Below are 16622 nucleotides of genomic sequence, written 5' to 3'. Positions count from 1 at the left end.
TGAAAAACTGTCTGGATGTGCTGGCTTGAAATACTGACCTCATTCGGAACGTGGATTAATAGGGGAAGTCTGTGGTGTGTGCTTTGGAGTTAGAAAAGCACCAGAAATTGGTTTCTTTCACTAGCTCAGTCTTGCAAAATTGCATCTGGACTAGTATGTTTGCCAGTCACGATTACAATGGAAATCTGCTGGTCAGAGTTACTTTCCCATGGAGAGTGGGATTGTGAATTCGCTATTCTGAAACTAGCAAGACATGTTTTAAGGTAGTAAAGTCTGATGCTTTCCTACTGCAACCTTTAAATACAAAATGTGACTGTATGTTAAGTGGCTCCCATGGGAAATCTGAATATAACAGCTTATATTGCTGAGAATCTCTTTAAAATATGGCCTAGATCCCTGGCTCAGAGCAAGGCCTGTTCATGCATTCCATTAATCAGTAGTTCGGAAATATGCTAGCTATAAGTTGAGCATCTGCAGCCCCCCTTAACCCCAGTGTGTGGGGGGGGGGCACATCAGCACCTTTGCAGATCTGTCAGTAATTGGACTTTAGAGCAACCATGTTTGTCCTCATTAAAAGTGCAGTTGATGTATTAAAAATCAGGTGCCAATTTCAATCCTTTAAAAAGAATTAAGTGCTGCACCATTCAGTTACTAGAAAAGAAACCGTTTCCTAAACGGAGGCTTACCAGTCCCTTGGTTGTGCCCACAAGCCTGGGGCAATGCCCTACAGGGGTAGCCTAGGGGGACAGGCGGGTAAAAAAATTAACTTTTAAAAAGCCACCTGCCTTGTGGGAACAAATCACAAAGAGGAGAAGAGAGGAGGTTAACAGAAGTGTGGGGGAGGAAGGGGGGAATGACACATTTCTGTCAGGTCTCTTTGCTTGTCAGATGGCAACAGAGGCTTTGCTAGTGGGTGTGAATGCACCACAATCCCTGTTTGCTTCCCCAGAGCTCTCTGGTAGCTCTGGATTGGGTGCAGCTGCTGCCCTGTTTTAAAGGACAGGCAGGCCAGGGAGCGGGAAGGCAGCAGCAAAGGTCTCCACCTCCTCTTTGAGAGACTTGAGAGCTGCCTGGTACTTCTCATCGCTCACCAGCCTCTCCTTGAATTCCTTCAGCGTCGCTTTGGGGCTCATGTCGTTCTGAATCCTCAGCGTCAGCTCTATCCCTGTGTGGGCGATCGAGGGCTCAGACTGACAAACGTTCCCTCCCCATAGCTCATGTACCGCAAACCCGTTAGCTCTCCAGCCCCCGGCACTGAGGGGAGATTGGGTCTGAATGCATGGCGCAGGCTGTACCCTGCACCACGCTGGTGGGCTGAAGACACCTTCCTCTAACAAATGCAACTGGGGGGGAGTCAGGAGGACGCTGGGCCTAGCCTGCATGGGATCTGCTGCTCTCAGCAGAAGTGTGGTTGTTTCCACCACGGGGCAACACAGAGCAGGTCTGAGTGCGTCCCAGCAGCCACCGTTAGTGCCAGGTTACTACAGGCCTGAAGGGGAGTCTGTGGCACCAACCATTCGGAAAGCGCCTTCGAGTTGGAAAATGGGCAAGTTAGATAAGGAGTGGACACAGCACAGGGACCGGCCAGGATCCTTTGGTACAGTAGAGCCACACTGAAATCTAGTGTTCACCCAGGCCGTGGTCCAACTCCCAGTGTAATCCGCAGAGTCACAAAAGGAGCTGGCTTAGGCCTCTACAGCAGAAACCTTTGCTCTGTAACCTGCTGGAGCCACAGCTCCCCCTTTCTCAGCCAACTGCAGCTGCCTCAGCCTTACCTTTGTGAATGAAATGAGCTACTTTTTGGAAGTCCCCTTCCCGGAATCCCCTGGAGGTCAAAGCTGGTGTCCCAAGCCTCAGGCCGCTTGGGCGCAAGGCACTCTTGTCACCTGTGTCAAAAGAACAGTCAGGAGAACCATGCTCCCACAAGCACCACTGAAGGAAGCAAGCGTAATCCCAGGACCAGTGGTCTTGGCTGGAGTTATTTGGGGGGGAGCGGCAGGAGAGTGGGATCTTGGAGCTCTCTCTAGCTTGGTTTGGGGTTGTCCACATGCCCCTCTCTGCCCAGCTCTCATAAGGAGGCTGCATGGCGAAACAGGAAAGCCACTGGCCTCTAGGTTTACAGCCCCAAGACTTGGCCGTGACCCCACTGATCGCCTGGAAGCAACGGTGAAGAGGTACATTTAATGGTCATTGGGCTGGTGGGAACTGGAAGCCAGGTCCTGATCAGCCAGTGCCAATTCCCTTTCAGCCCCAGCATGAACCAGAGCTTAGAAGGAAAGAAAGAGCAGCTGCCATGCTCCAGCCTGTCATTGCTTCCCATGGGAAACGTCTCCAGCCAGCAAGGCCATGAGGTGAGTCTCGTTCTAGGACATTTGCATTCTAGGATTCGCTGTCAGCATGGGAGAGAGAAGCCTGCCCCTGCTTCCAGCCTGCAAAGCTCCTGTATCTATAGGCTTCCCCCAAGCCCACTGGTCTGACGCACTGATCAGATGTGGAGAGAGCAGGAGCACCTACTTAAATGCTACATGGTTATGTAGTTCCTTTTATACAGGCAGCTCCAGCATGGAAATGCAACCACTTCTGGGGTGGAGTGTAGCGCAATGCAGTGGAGGGCAGTAGGAAAACAAGTACTCGATCGTGGGAGTGTCTGCAGAGGAGCTGGGCATGTGCTGCTTTAACGGCTTTGCACATGCACCAGAGAACTTAGCAGAGTGAAGCCTGAACTATCCCTGCCCAGTGTTTCCAAGCTCATGAGGCAGGGAAGAGGAGCTGAGTTCACCTCCCTGAACTAGCCCTAGGCTTGGAAGTGTGGCATGGGGGCTGCTTGGGCCACAGACCAAACGCATCAGCGTGAAGCTGGCTCCTCCAGAAATTAAGGCTGTGATTCTGTCATGGAGGTTGCGGAAGTCATTCATTCCACAACCCCCGCAGTTGCAGCAGCTGGTGCAGCTGACCCCAGGACCCACCCTGGGGCCAGCCGCTCGGGTGTCCTTTGGCGAGCCGTTGCTCGGGCGGCCGGTGCGGCTGGCCATGGGGATGGCCCGAGCAGCAACCGCAGGGAATGCCCGAGCATGTCCCGAGAGCAGTTCCCCGGGGGCAGTCAGCCCCCTCTGCTAGAGCAGGGGGACCCCAGAACAGCAGGGCCCCAGGAGCAGAAGTTTAGTCATTCTGGGTATTTATAGTAAAAGTCACTGCCTGTGAAGTTTTGTTTATTGCTGGCGACCTGTCCATGACTTTTACTAAAAATACCCATGACTAAATCTTAGTTTTACCAACAATACTCCAGAGGAACTCTACCTGAAGGGCTTCCCAGAGAACAAGCTCACAAGCGAGAACCCCAGGGGCACAGGGAGGTGAAGGGTTAACGCTGGGAAAGAAAGACCTATTCATGCTGAAGGAACATTCCCAGGTGCTGTCCTTGGTGGCTCTCCAGCCTTCAGCCGAACACACCAAGTACAGAACCACCTGCCCCGTTTCAATCCTTACGCTGTAGGAAACCACCTTGCCTGCCTCAGACCTTCCTCCTCTTGGGATCTTACCCCAGAGCAGAGATCTGTCCCCGCCACCAAGGGAAGGCTTCTCAAGTGAGGGCAGGTTTGTCTGGCTTGACCTTACCTCTTACTTCAATGAAGTCTCTTCCCCTCACTGATTGAAACAATTCTAAATGTGGCCACTAGTGGGCCTATCATAATAAATAATATCTCATAGAGCTGGAAGGGACCCCAAAGGGTTATCGAATCCAGACCCTGCCTTCACGAGCAGGACCAAGTACTGATTTTGCCCCAGATCCCTAATTGCCTCCCCCGCAAGGATTGAACTCACAACCCTGGGTTTAGCAGGCCAATGCTCAAATCACCTGCAACACTCAGTTGCCAGCCAAGACCTCAGATCTGCAGCCCTCAAGATAAGGCTCCTAAATCCATATTTTGGCACCTACCAAAATTTCCCTGTTTCCCCAGGGATCCTGAGCAATCCCAGCTCTCTGGGTGCTGCCCTGTATCAGGCTGCAACCTGTGTGAAACTGCAAACTCCGCTAAGTAGTCAGTTGAAAGAGGACCTCCTCACCAGGACAGGTGTTCTTGTTACAGGCAATGGAACAGACTTCCAGCACCCGTTCGGCTCTCCCGCCATCTGTCCCTCTGTTGCGCAGGTCCACGAGGATCAAGTGGTTGTCAGAGCCACCTGGGAGAATACAAGGACATGAAATCTAGTGCGTTGGAAGTCGCTGAGGCTGGGATAGTGGAAGTTAAGCACTTGAGCTCAGTCCTACTCCCACTGACTGTTGTAGTTATAACCACAATGCTGCAGGGAGCAAGAGTCGGGCCACAGGGTAGTGGAACAGGCTGCCATGGGGCAGGGAAGTTTTCCGGCAAAGGCAGGGCTGGGAGAACAGGAACTATCTCGCGTCCAAAGGAAACCGGCCTACTAGCTAACGTGTCCCTCTTATTGGCTTGAGGTTCGCTGCTGTGTCTATGGCTCGGGCCACAACAATGTATTAAGCATCTATATCATTTCTGTGCACCAAGCTCTGTGCTCAAACTCTCCCCGGACGGGTGGCCAGGGGAAGATCTCCCTGCATGTGTATCCCAAAAGGCTGTGTTATAACAGAGCTCCGGCCCTTTCTATAATCATCCCGACTCAGCCTAAGTCAGTGGCCTTCACTAGGGTTGGGAGCGGGCCCTAGGCAGCAGGAAATGCAGGGGCTACCTAGTAGTTGTCCTTACCAGTGACGACATGGTAGCCCAGTGCGATCATAGTGGCAGACAGTGCCTGGCAGTTTGCGACAACCTGCCGTTGATAGGCTTTGAATTCCGGGGTCATGGCTTGCTTCAAAGTGACAGCGATTCCTGGGCAGAAAGGAAAAGTGTGGCATCTCCAGGTGGCAGCGGGAAGCCAGGCTGCTCCGTGCCTGAGGTCAGCAGTGACCGGGAGCATTGACAACGAAACCCTGGCCTGGAAAGCTGAGGAACTAGAATCACGGCTGCGAGGCTTTAAAGACACAGCAGTGCAATGTCCCAGAGCTGATCTTCGCTACACAAAGCACCTATTGGCCGTCAGTGCTGCAGAGTCCACGTCTATGCTAGCTGTGTTTCACGATGAGTCCTGGTGATCTGCTCTAGTGCAAGGCACAAGGGGCTTGTGAACCCCACGGCAGGATTTAATTCCATTTATACAGCTGCCAAAATCTCACTAGCTGATGCCCAATGGTCTGATGAGTCAGTCATAGGCCCACTGCAGGGGAAGATTTCTCCAGAGGGATTCCAGATTTCTCCAGTGCAGCGGCCAGATGGGTGGAGTGCAACTGTCTTTTGCGTGGTGTCTTTCTCTCACCTCAGCACTGAATACCAAGATGTGGATCTGCACTCTCCCAACTGGAGGAAAATCACCTGCTGCCTATTTCTATCAATAGGGAGAGGAATGTGGGAATCCACAGAAAAAAGGCTCTTCTTGCTGATCAACAGGAGGGGCTCGGCCAGGGGAGAAGGGTTCCAGCCAGAGGATTTTGCTCTGCTGTTCTTCAGTGCCGGCTATCAGAGGATCTCAAAGCTTGCTGCAAACTGACTAACCCTCCCGCCCTCTGACCTGTAGGGCCATTGTACAGCTGGGGAAAGAGGCAGAAAGGAATCTGACCCAGATTGACAGGAAGGCAGGGCTCCCCACTCTCATGCTGGGGCCTGCCTGTGGAGGTAGGGTCAGTCCTGGGGCGCTAGCCCTTGACCTTCATGTCCCCGTGCACAGCCAGCAGCCTTGGCCACCTTCAGTACTGGCGTTTTAGCTCCCATATGGTACAAGGTAAGAGGAAGTACAAGAGACCAGCAGAATATTGGGCGGCGGGGGGGCTGCAAACTCATCCTTCCCACTCATCCGTGGGGCCCTGCCTCCCCAGCTTATGTGGCCTGGCTGGGACTCCTGCATGGAGCCAAATATGCCTTTGGCCGTGAGCTGCAGCGGGCACCATTAAGCAACAAGCACATTTTCTCCTGCTTCAAGCCCTGCAACTTTGGCTAGAACTAGACACCCCCCAGCCCTGAGTGGTGGTGCAGCGCTAAAGTTCAGCCCCTGAGCAGCCCTGCAGGGCCCCTTACCTGCAATGGCATGGTTGTGAGGCCCTCCCTGAAGCCCTGGGAAGACAGCCTGGTTGATGAGGCTTTCTAGGTTGTACGGAATTTCCTTGCCAGTCTTGGGATCCGCGCTGCGAGCTCCTAGGAGGGAAGGGGGATGGTCACTGTCTAAGGGGAACAGCTCACTCCCATGTTCTGTACCCGGGTGAGTTTAGATCAGTCCCTTTTTAACCCCGGGGTGGCTGGAGTCAGGCCATCACAATGGTACGCCCCAGCACTGTGCTTGGAGCTGTGCAGAGCCCACTACAGCCTGTGGAACTTGCAAACTCAAAGCGCCCCAGGACACGCGGGCACCAGCTCGGTGCTAGGCAGGGGAGTGGGAGAGGAGGGTGGCGGGCTTAGCAGGAGAGAGTTGAGGAGGGATTTGAATGAGGAAAGGGTGAATGTGTAACCCGCTCTGTGGTGCTCTTTCCCCTTCAAGGGGTGACGGGGCCACAGACTGAGGTTAATGAGCCTGCGACAGCCCTGCTGGATGAAGGTCGATCTTTTAACTCAGGCAGTAGAGGCTCAGGCCATAAAATCCACAGCCCTCGGTTCAATCCCTGCTGCCTTGCCCCAGGCCTGTACAGGGAATTGAGCTGGTCTAGGGAGGGAGGGCCGGCAGGGGGCAGCATGGAGGAACTCCCAAGGGAACGGCAAACCGGGATTCACTGGCAAAGCCCGGCTCAGGGTGGAGGTAAAAGAGAGCAGAGAGGGAAGCCCGGCTGAGCAGAGCCGAGGAAGCCAGACTGAGAAGCTTTGCAAGAAGGTGATGATAAATCTGTCCAGCTCCACCTGGGAGCATCGCTGACCACATGCAGCCTGGGACTTAGTTAACTCATATCGAACACGAGGGCTGCTCCAGCGGAACTGGTTCCAGGCAGGCTTCACGGGAAGCGTGTCCTCTACTGAATAGCCCGCACCGCTCCCTGGAACTTCTAGTTCATCCTTGGGCATCTGCCAAGCAAGCTGATCACCCAGCCTGTCCCATTCGGTTAGGGATCCAATACTTCCAGGGAAAGGACAAGCCCTTTCCCCCCCTTCTCTGAAAGCTGCAAACTTTACTTCCATGGCTCCCGCTAGCCAGAGGGAGGACGGACCAGCCTTGGCTCCTATTCTGCAGTAGCTCAAGGTCCCCAATGGCCCACCCAGCCCAGCCCGGGGCCTCTCATCCTCTGCTCATTCCGCGGCCCAAACCTTTCCGATAGAAAATCATGCCGGCCCGGCAGCCTCTCAGCGTCTTGTGCGTCGTGGTTGACACAACGTCACAGTGTTCAAAGGGCGACGGCACCACCCCAGCTGCCACCAAGCCGCTGATGTGGGCCATGTCGGCCAGGAGGTAAGCCCCGTTCTCGTCTGCGATCTTCCGCATGCGGGCGTAGTCCAGGTTACGCGAGTAACAGCTGACGCCTGGGCCAGGAGAAAACACCAGCCTCAGGGTGTGTCTATGCTGTGTGATTGACACCCAAGTGAGTGCTAATCGAGCTAGCTTGTGCATCAACAGCAGTGTAGCTGCGGCAGCACGGGCTGTACAACCCACCCAAACCCTGGGTAATTAGTCAGGCAGCTCTCTCAGCACAAGACCACATGGAGGAAATATTTCAAAGCCCAGGAGCCAGACCATGGGAAGGGCCCAGGATATGGCCATGAGGCCACGGTGAGACAAGTGGCAGGAAAAGTCCGACTGCCCAGCAGGAAGAGGCAGACGCTTGGTCCAGGCCACCAAAGTAGCAGCTGCTAAACTGCCCCCCAGGGTGCTTGGGCTCAGATCCAAAGCAGTGCATCCTGCGGAGACTGAAGACAGGAAGAGAGGGGGCAGTGACTTGCTGCTGGCCATGCAATGCATTGGTGGGGGCAGAACACAGGAATCCTGGCTCTTACCACAAGGCCCCCTCCCCAAGTCGCCAGCTCAGAACAGAAGTCAGGATGCTGCATGCTTGCTGAAATTGGCCACGCTGCTCCCAAGTGTCTAGCCAGCGACTAAGCCCTGTGGCTGGGATTCTTCAATAGCCTGGAGCAGGGGTCCCAACGCAGTGCCCACGGGTGCCATGGTGCCTGCTGGGGCATCTAAGTGCACCCGCGTACTGGCCGGTGGACGAGCATCCACTGAAATGCCGCCGACAAGCTGCATCACCCAGAGGCAGCGCCGCTGAAATGCAACCGATTTTCAGCGGCATTTCAGTGGCGACGTCTCTGGATGACACTATTTGTCAGCAGCATTTTGGCGGTGACACCTATTGATGTTGCCGCTTGTTGGTGGCATTTCGGTGGATGCTCGTCCGCCACCACAGAGTGGCTCGTTGTCTGGCGCCCACCAGACAAAAAAGGTTGGGGACTGCTGGATTTTGAACAGAATCTACCTGCTGCCCAGAGCCTCCGACAGTTGTTTTTCCTTCCCCAGCCGCTTACCTGCTATGATCAACTTTGGGTGGAACAAACGGGCGTTCTCCTCCAGCCGGTCATAGTCGATATAGCCAGTGGTGGGATTGACCTGGTAAGGGAGCAGCCAGAGGAGACGTGCAGGGTAAGCACCATGCACCTCTAGCCTTAGAGGTGAGATAGCTACATCTCACTCTGCGGCAGAGCTCATCAGCTAGCAGCACTGCCCGCCCCAGCCTCCCATGAAGCCCTCGCAGAGTTAAAGGGTTAACAACGGCGGCTCCGTGACAGGTCTGCAGAGCAGACAGTGGCTATTCTCTGCTCTGGGGTTGTCAGAGAGAACTTTCTGCACCGCCATGGTCTGATCTCCCTGGTATCCTCCATTAAAGAACCACAGGTCGAGTCAGCTGTTGGGACCCCGTGACATCACACAGCAAGTCGTTACCAAGTGTGGGAGGGAACAACTGGCCTCCCCACCTGTTCTCTGAGAACACAGAACCCAAAGTCAGTCAGTCATAGCCATGGGTCATGCTGAACAGTAACAAAAAGGGCATTCAGGCTCAATATGGCAGCCCAAATACCACGCTAGCGAGAGAATTTGCCATGTTTTAATAAGATGGAACCTTTACAGAGCGGGTCAAAGATGTTAACACAGTCTGGGAACCAACCTGTGAAAGATGTAAATATCACTGTTCCCATTTGATAGGGAAACTGAGGCACTGAAGTGACTAACCCAGGGTCACCCACTTGAATCACTGGCAGAGCTGGCAACAGAAAGCAGATCTCTTGAGTCCTGGGCAGATGTTCTGCTCACATGTCCTTTGTGATTGGAATATAAAGGTGAGCTCAGCACCATCCTGGCTAATTCGCACTTCCACCCTGGTGAGCACTGTTTCAGCGGGGGCTCCATCGCTGCTGAAATAACCCTGCAGTCGGTTGCCTCAGGAAAACTATTTAACTATTTAACCCTTCGGTATCCACCATCTTAGCACACCCTCTCTTTGCTAATACGGGACACACTAAGAAATCCCAGCTCCCAAGGCAGGGCATGAAGCCAACGTAAGTAGCTTGCATCGAAGAGGGATGACAATTGCTGGCCTGCACTGATCTCCACAGTCAGTGATTTCTGAAGCCAGGCGGAGTCCGCTTACCTTGTAGGGCATGGATTCAAAGAAGATCGAGGTAGCCGAGATTTTCTTCTTGTCTGTCATGAAGCCGTGTGTCAAGTGCCCCCCGTCAGGCAAGTCCAGACCCATGATCCTGCCATGGGGCTCCACCAGGGCCGTGTACACCGCAAAGTTAGCGGGGGAGCCTACAACAAAAGGCAGCCCCTGAGCACCCCGAGCCTTTGGTACCGCAGCTCTCAGGGGGGCAAGATCCGGACTGTGACCTTGGGAAGGGGTTTTTAAACGCAGTCTCCTCTGAGCACCCCCACTTCTACCCAGCCCACGAAGAGATGATCAGGATATGGAATGCAAGGGTCCCAATGGCTCGGCAGTTGGCAAGGCCATCCCCTTTCCCCTACTCCCAGGGAGGATCTGGGCTTTGTTACCTGAGTATGGCTGGACATTGACCCCCCATTTCTGTGGGTCCAGCCCATAAGCCTCCAGAGCTCTCTTCTGGCAGAGGATCTCCAGCTCATCCACAAACTCCGTCCCGCCGTAGTACCTGTAACACGAACGAGAAGAGCAGGAGTCTCACAGCATCAGCGACGCCCTGTGTTTCCATCCCCAATGCCAGTGGCAGAGCGAGAGCGAACCGGACCCCTCTTCCCTCCCTCAGGGGTCTGGGCAGGATCCGGCCTGATGCTCCACAAGCTTGGAAATGACAGTCCTAGCAGGGAAGCTGCAGGGCGACGGGCCACGTTGACCTCCTTCTGCGAGGAGCAAAGTGCAGGGGGTCTGTTGCTGCCTTGGGAAAGGAACAATTTACAGCCAGCGGCTGCTTGGGCCCGCAGTGGAGCAGCAATCGCTTCCTCCAGGACAGTGAGCCAAGCCAGGGAGAGTTGGACTCTCTCCCACGCACAGAGACCACCTTTGGATGTGAATATCCCCCATGTTCCACACCTCTGTCCCGGGTACCCCTCCGAGTATTTATTGTTCATGCAGGAGCCCAGAGCCTCCAGAACCGCTCGGCTTGCAAAGTTCTCAGATGCAATCAGCTCCAACCCAAGCCTTTGGCGCCGCTTCTCTTTCTTGATGAGGTTGTACACCTTTGAGAGAGAAGAAGCCCCATCCTTATCAGTTCTGTACAGAGCATTGGACGCTGGGAGACGCTCTCTCGCGACCGACGGTAGAATGGAAAGATACAGAGACATCCCCCCATGAACAAGGGAGGCAGAATCCTCCCTTGTGGCTCTGAACCTGGCCCACTGGGCTCAGGTCTGGGCGTCGTTCTACCAGAAAGATGCTGACAAACTGGAGTGCGTGCAGAGAAGAGCAAGGAGAGACCCGGGGAGGGAGGCTGACTCACTGCAGTTAAAAATAGAGCTTTGCTAAGGGAATGTAGACGGAGGAAAGACACATCCACAAATATTGGAAAGATGTGAATACGCAGGATGGGGAGAAGTTACTTTAGGGCGGTGCCAGGGGTAATAACCTAGGCCTAACACGATGAAATTAAGGACACATTAGCCTGCATGTTAGAAGATGTTTCCCAAAAGTGAGCACGTGCAAGAACATTTAAATTGAACGGAGCAAGGCACTACGGAAGTGAAAACTGGCTGGAAGAAAGAAGCAGATGACTTTCTAATGTCTATAGATCTCCCCTTCTCGTTCGCTCCATTGTCATGGAACAAGGTGCTAGCTGCAAGGGCCACAGCTGTGCCCATTGCCGTATAAATAATATCCGATCCCACAAAGGAAAGAGAGACCTTGGGTCTGAGAAATCTGGGATGAGACGCTGAATAGACCTATTATGTGGTACAGCTGTAGGTTAGCACATGGGAGCGTTGGGTTTGGAGGGACCTTCAGATGCTCCCAGTCACTGGTGAGGAGAGCTACCACCATTCTCCTTTGCCACCCCCCTGGGGCTGCAGCATGAGGCAGGGGGAATGGGAAATGAGGTAAGTAGAGGCAAGTGACAACCCAGGACTGGATGATCAAACTTGCACTGACCCACCAGCCCGAGTCATTGCCTCAGGAAGATCAACATCCCTTTTGGTTGCACGGTTTCCAGAGCTGGGAGGATGAATCAAGACCTTGTGCCGCGACTGCATGGGTTTCCCCGCTGCCAAAATGCACGCAACCCTCTCCCCACCACAAACACGTCTCACCTCCGGGTCACTGGTATCAAGCGGCTCCAGGACCATCTTGTTATGGGACACCCAGAGTTCAGCACTGGGGAGCTCTCCATTGACCCTGGTTAAATAAGCCATGGCGGGGGCAGTTGCTTGCTTGGTATAACGTGGTCTGAAAACGAACAGAGTGGGACAGATTGTAGAGCACTGTTAAAAAGAGCCCCCCACCGGAGGTCAGCTCTCCCTATAGCACTCCTCTCTTGTTTTTAAATAGATTCCTTCCCGGCTGTGACCTGACATTCCAGTCTGAAGCCTGCAGTGAATTAAATGCTGAGTTATAAATTATGAATTCCAAAAAATCTATGAATACAGGGCTTGATCCAAATCAGTGGGGTTGGGACCAATCTGATAATGAAAACCCTACAATTCTTAGAGATCCCATCCATTTAAAATCTAGTCAATTTTTTTAAAAAGTGTGTCATTTCAGGGCTATCCCTCCCCCTGCCAAGTGTTGTGGTTCCACAATCACTTGGTTATTTTAGCTGCTTTTCTTTTGCTTGTTGCTGGGGTAGAGATCCACACATACAACTGGGGAACCTGTTGACCTGACTCTATACAGGAAATAGAGAAACTGGGCATTTGCCAGCACTTGGTGTGGTCAAAATCACACTGAAGAGAGAGAAGTTATGTTTTTTCCTCCAAACTCTTAGTTCTAGAAAGGTTAGGACTATTTGTAACAGTAATTAGTAAATACATTGTTGGACAGAAGTATATATATTTTTTAAATGGCTGCTCTACTTAAAGCGACAATCTGCTTGACACATACAAGAGAGATTAAATTCACCACAATGTCTAATAAATGTCTCTGCCACCCTTATTTACAAATAGCACCTTGCATGCAGGAGTAATCCCATGTAAGATGACAGGATTTCTCATACGAGCAAGGCTCTGCTCGAAATGAATAAGGGTTGCAGAGCAGGTCAAAGGCCCAGAGCATGTGTGTTATAGTACACTGGATCCATGCCAAGCTCCATATTCACAGTAAGCATGACAATCAGGCCTGACCAATGCAATCCAAAAAGCTAGGCATCCACTAATCAAAGTCCATCAATGTGACTTCTGTGGAGATCATAAGCTAACAAGCATAAACTCTCAGAGTCATGTCTTAGTCAAAAACAAAAACTCCTTTTAAACATTAACTCCTCAAGGCTAGTGAAAGGCTATGTACAGCTAATTAGGCAATCACATTTTGTTTGCTAGTGCCAAATAACTAAAGTCCATCTGGAAATCTGTCTGCCTTGTCTTGGCAAGGAGCAGCTGGTTAGAAGAGCTCCCCCCTGCCCCGCCCTTGCAATTCTAAATGTACCTTTATTCCCCTATGAATCTGCTGTTATCTCTTTGTGGCACTGTAACTTCTGCACCTCAGAAAAGCTGAATTGCAAAAATGGAGTCAGAATTAAATGTTGCTTAGGTTGGAAAAGTAGGATTTGCCATTCCGTCCAGGCTGATATCCCAGCTCCTGCCAGACCAGATCATCATTAACTAACAAATAATAAGCTCTTGTATAGCATTTTTCACTAGCATATCCCCAAGTACTTTACAGAAGGTGGGTGGACAAGTACCCTTCTCTCCACTTCACCAATGGGGAAAGCAAGGCAGGGTTAAGCAAATTGCCGAAAGTCACAAAGAGTAAGTGGCAGAAGTGGAACCCAGTGTACAAAATTGAGTCTCTCCCTCCCTCCCTCCCATTCTAGGGCCCTAGCCACTGGACCATGCTGTCCATTAAGTGCTTATTGTTTATTCAGCACAATATAGGCAACAAAGGATACAGTCCCTGATCCAAGGATCATATCCGACCCACGGGTCCATCAAATCCTGTATCTCAACTCTGGCAGTAGCCAACATCTGATGCTTCAGGAAAAGCTCTATGTAGTTCACTTTGTGCCCTTCAGCTAGGGTCTGTTATACATTTTGGCTGGAGACAGCTACCATTCAATTTATAAAATATTACAATCAGTAAAATAATTATTTTCCTGTGCAGCTGCAGTAGGCCTCAAAGAAAAGATTGTTTGTTTTAGACAGAAGGAGAGTGTAGAACTTTGTATCATTTTTATTTAAACATTCTCTAATAAACTTTTAAATCCATTCCCTCCCACTTCACAACCTTTAACTACTTTCAGTCACTGTGATGTAAGAGGAAATTTAGTTTACACTTGAAACCCACTTTCCCAACAGACCCATTCTTTAAAACAACCCCAAATCTTCGTATGCTGCTGCAAAAGAGGGAGGAAATCATGTTCCATCTCAACAGTGGTTTTGCCCCAGCCTCTGCGATGTTACCTCCAACTTCAATTCTGCCACCCCAGCCAGCGAGGTGCTGGGGGCATAAAAGACACAGGCAGGCAGTCTGTGATTATTTCACTAGGAGGGTGGTGAAGCACTGGAATGGGCTCCCTAGGGAGGTGGTGGAATCTCCTTCCTTAGAGGTTTTTAAGGTCAGGCTTGACAAAGCCCTGGCTGGGATGATACAGTTGGGGTTGGTCCTGCTTTGAGCAGGGGGTTGGACTAGATCCCTCCTGAGGTCCCTTCCAGCCCTGGGAGTCTATGGATCCCCAAAACAGACACATCAAGACCCTGGGTGCAACTTCCTGCTGCTTTCCCAGCCCCCCATGCAGAAAGCAGAGGCAGCTGCCGCTAAACTCCTTTCAGCCCAGCCCAGCCCAGCCCAGCCACGCGCTAGCCCACACAGTTCAGGAGAAGGGGAGACACAGCGACCCCCAGCCCCACGTGCACCTGGAGCTAACCGAAGTCACCCCCAGCCCAGGTTTACACGGATCCCGGTGTCCCCGGCCCAGAGCCTCGCGGGACTGCAGCCCCCAGGCTGGGACTCCGCCGCACTCACCGGGCTCCCGGCGCGCCTGGGCTGCCGCAGCTCGGAGCAGACTCAACCGGCTCGCACCTAGCGCGGCACCATGCCCCGGCGCTGGAACCTTCAGACACGCCCCGCCTCGGTCTCAGCCAATCGCCGAGCAGCCCGCGGGCCCCGCACATGGAACCCTCGGAATCCCCTCAACCAATCGGAGGCGCGCATGCCAGCCGTCCCGCCCTCTCCCCTCGCACGATTGGCCCAGGCCGAGTTCGCCGGCCGGGCCTTGCCGAGCCCAGGGCAGCACGTGGGTGGCTGGTGGTGGTCGTGCGTTGCTAGAGCCCCTCGCCCGGGGCCGGGCCGCGTGGGGGGTGGCGAGGGCGGAAGAGGGGCCCGATGCCCAGCGGAGGGGAGCATGGCTGCCGGCGCGGGGAGACCGGAGAGACGCAGAGCCCCGCCGGCTCTCAGCATGCGGGGAGGGGGAGATCGACCCCAGCAGGCAGCGGGCGGGGGGGGAGGTCGATCCGCCTCTGGGTGGGCAAAGGGGACCCCCTCACCGGCTGAGGAAGGGCGAGCGCTTTGCCTCTGGGAGCCTGGCTAACACCCAGAGCTCTTCACTAGCCGGCTCATCGCGGTGCATCGCTCCTCCTTCCCCCACTGGGCACCTGCACTAATGCAAATGTTACCCACTGGGGATGTGTATTACAGACCCCCTGCTCCCCGGACCCCCCATCTGTGCCAGTCCGCAGAGACTAGGAGTCCGTGCAGCCAGAGCAGGCGCTAGGCATAACAGGCTAAGCAATTGCCTAGGGCCCTGAGCAGCTCAAGCCCCCCACTCCCTTAATTATTAGTATGTAGGGCGGGGGGATAGTCCAATTTAGGGCCCCCAGTGGGCTGGGATCGGCACCGCACAGCCTAGGTGCACCCGTTTCTCTGCAGTTCAAGTTGCAGTTGCCTGTGCTTTATAGCTGTCTGGGTCACTGGTTCAGTCCGCAGTATGTCAGCCAAGAGGGCAGCCGTCACGCAATATTAAGGATGTGATTTTGAATTAATGAATCCTAGAAGGGGGCCTCCGTAACTTCTGCAGACGCCTGTGCGTCTCGCATGGCAGAGGAGGCAGCGAGACCGGAGATCGAAAGCAGTAAGAGCAGGTTCCCTCCTGTTCTCGGTAATGATTTAAAAGCCAGGAGGAAAAACTGCCCCGCTGTGGACAGACAGGAGGTCTATGGGGCACGAATAGACAGTGATGCTAAATAGACACTGAGGATCAACCCCCAAATACAACGTGAATCCTCATTCTGGCCAGATTGTACCCACCTCAGATGGTCTCTCAAGGCATCTGTCCCTTTGTGATCCGCTTGGGGAATTCTCTTTGACTTGTGATCCCAATATAATAGTGAATTGGGCCACATGTCCCCACCATTACAGCTTCCGCTGGGGATGGGATTGGGTCACTTGGCACATTTTCACAGCTGCACCTTTGAGACGTCTTTCATCCTGCCAACCAAAGTGATTGCTTAGGACAACATCTCGGGACAGGCTATGGCTAAATTCTACTCCCTGTAAATTGAGGAACAAGGCAGTGGAATAAATGATGCCCCGTAAATTCCCCATGAACTCAGGCCATGGAAAGACCAGACAAGCTAACCTGAATCACTCTCAGAGCCACTCACTGTCTCGAAAGCTTCTTTACAATAAGTCCAGCGGCTGCACTGCTCACTGTGCCCAGAAGCTGAGAGCAGAGAAGCGGTGAGAGGCATAAGGCAGCGGTGAGTGGTCCCAAATTAATCCAAGTGCCAGGAATTAAATGGGGATGGGATGCAGTGAAAAAAGCAGGAGGTGGCTGGGACTTCAAAGGGGGATTTGCTTGTAAATGGGAGATTATAATAAATTATTATACTTTGTACTTAAAGATGTATCCTAGAAGGCACCGTGCTGAAACAGAATTCAATTATAAAGCACCAGGTAACAGGATCACTGAGGGCTAGAATAAGGTACCATTCAGTGCACGCAGCAGAGTCCAGTGGCACCTTATAGA

At 53.0% G+C, this 16622-nt stretch overlaps 1 protein-coding gene across 2 annotated transcripts; it reads right to left on the bottom strand.

The window, feature by feature from the left end:
- Window positions 1-191: 191 nt before the first annotated feature.
- SHMT1 (serine hydroxymethyltransferase 1) lies at window positions 192-15195 on the bottom strand. 2 transcript variants are annotated; one of them, XM_050968857.1, is made up of 12 exons: window positions 15142-15195; window positions 11755-11890; window positions 10547-10692; window positions 10033-10148; window positions 9632-9792; window positions 8511-8592; window positions 7299-7511; window positions 6087-6203; window positions 4725-4847; window positions 4066-4182; window positions 1776-1886; window positions 192-1165 (listed from the first exon to the last, which is right to left on the bottom strand). In XM_050968857.1, the coding sequence occupies exons 2-12, from the start codon at window positions 11854-11856 to the stop codon at window positions 993-995; spliced, it is 1461 nt and encodes a 486-aa protein (XP_050824814.1). In that variant the 5' UTR covers window positions 11857-11890; window positions 15142-15195; the 3' UTR covers window positions 192-992. The 2 variants fall into 2 exon arrangements, with proteins under 2 accessions (XP_050824814.1, XP_050824813.1); XM_050968856.1 differs by lacking the exon at window positions 15142-15195 and adding an exon at window positions 14621-14697.
- Between the last annotated feature and the right edge of the window lie 1427 nt (window positions 15196-16622).

The sequence above is a fragment of the Gopherus flavomarginatus genome, chromosome 9, assembly GCF_025201925.1.
Source record: "Gopherus flavomarginatus isolate rGopFla2 chromosome 9, rGopFla2.mat.asm, whole genome shotgun sequence".
In the NCBI taxonomy this organism is placed as follows: domain Eukaryota; kingdom Metazoa; phylum Chordata; order Testudines; family Testudinidae; genus Gopherus; species Gopherus flavomarginatus.
The sequence above is the reverse complement of the archived record's forward strand: the minus strand, read 5'-3'. Positions and strand labels throughout refer to the sequence as shown.

Bases quoted from the DNA above. Each gene is read 5' to 3' on its own strand.
- SHMT1 (XM_050968857.1), bottom strand. From the start codon at position 11,856: ATGGCTTATTTAACCAGGGTCAATGGAGAGCTCCCCAGTGCTGAACTC. The intron at 10,149-10,546 runs GTGTGGAACATG...TTCGTGTTACAG, and splicing joins GAGGGGTACCCGGGACAGAG to GTACTACGGCGGGACGGAGT. The intron at 4,183-4,724 runs GTAAGGACAACT...GTATTCTCCCAG, and splicing joins GGGCTACCATGTCGTCACTG to GTGGCTCTGACAACCACTTG.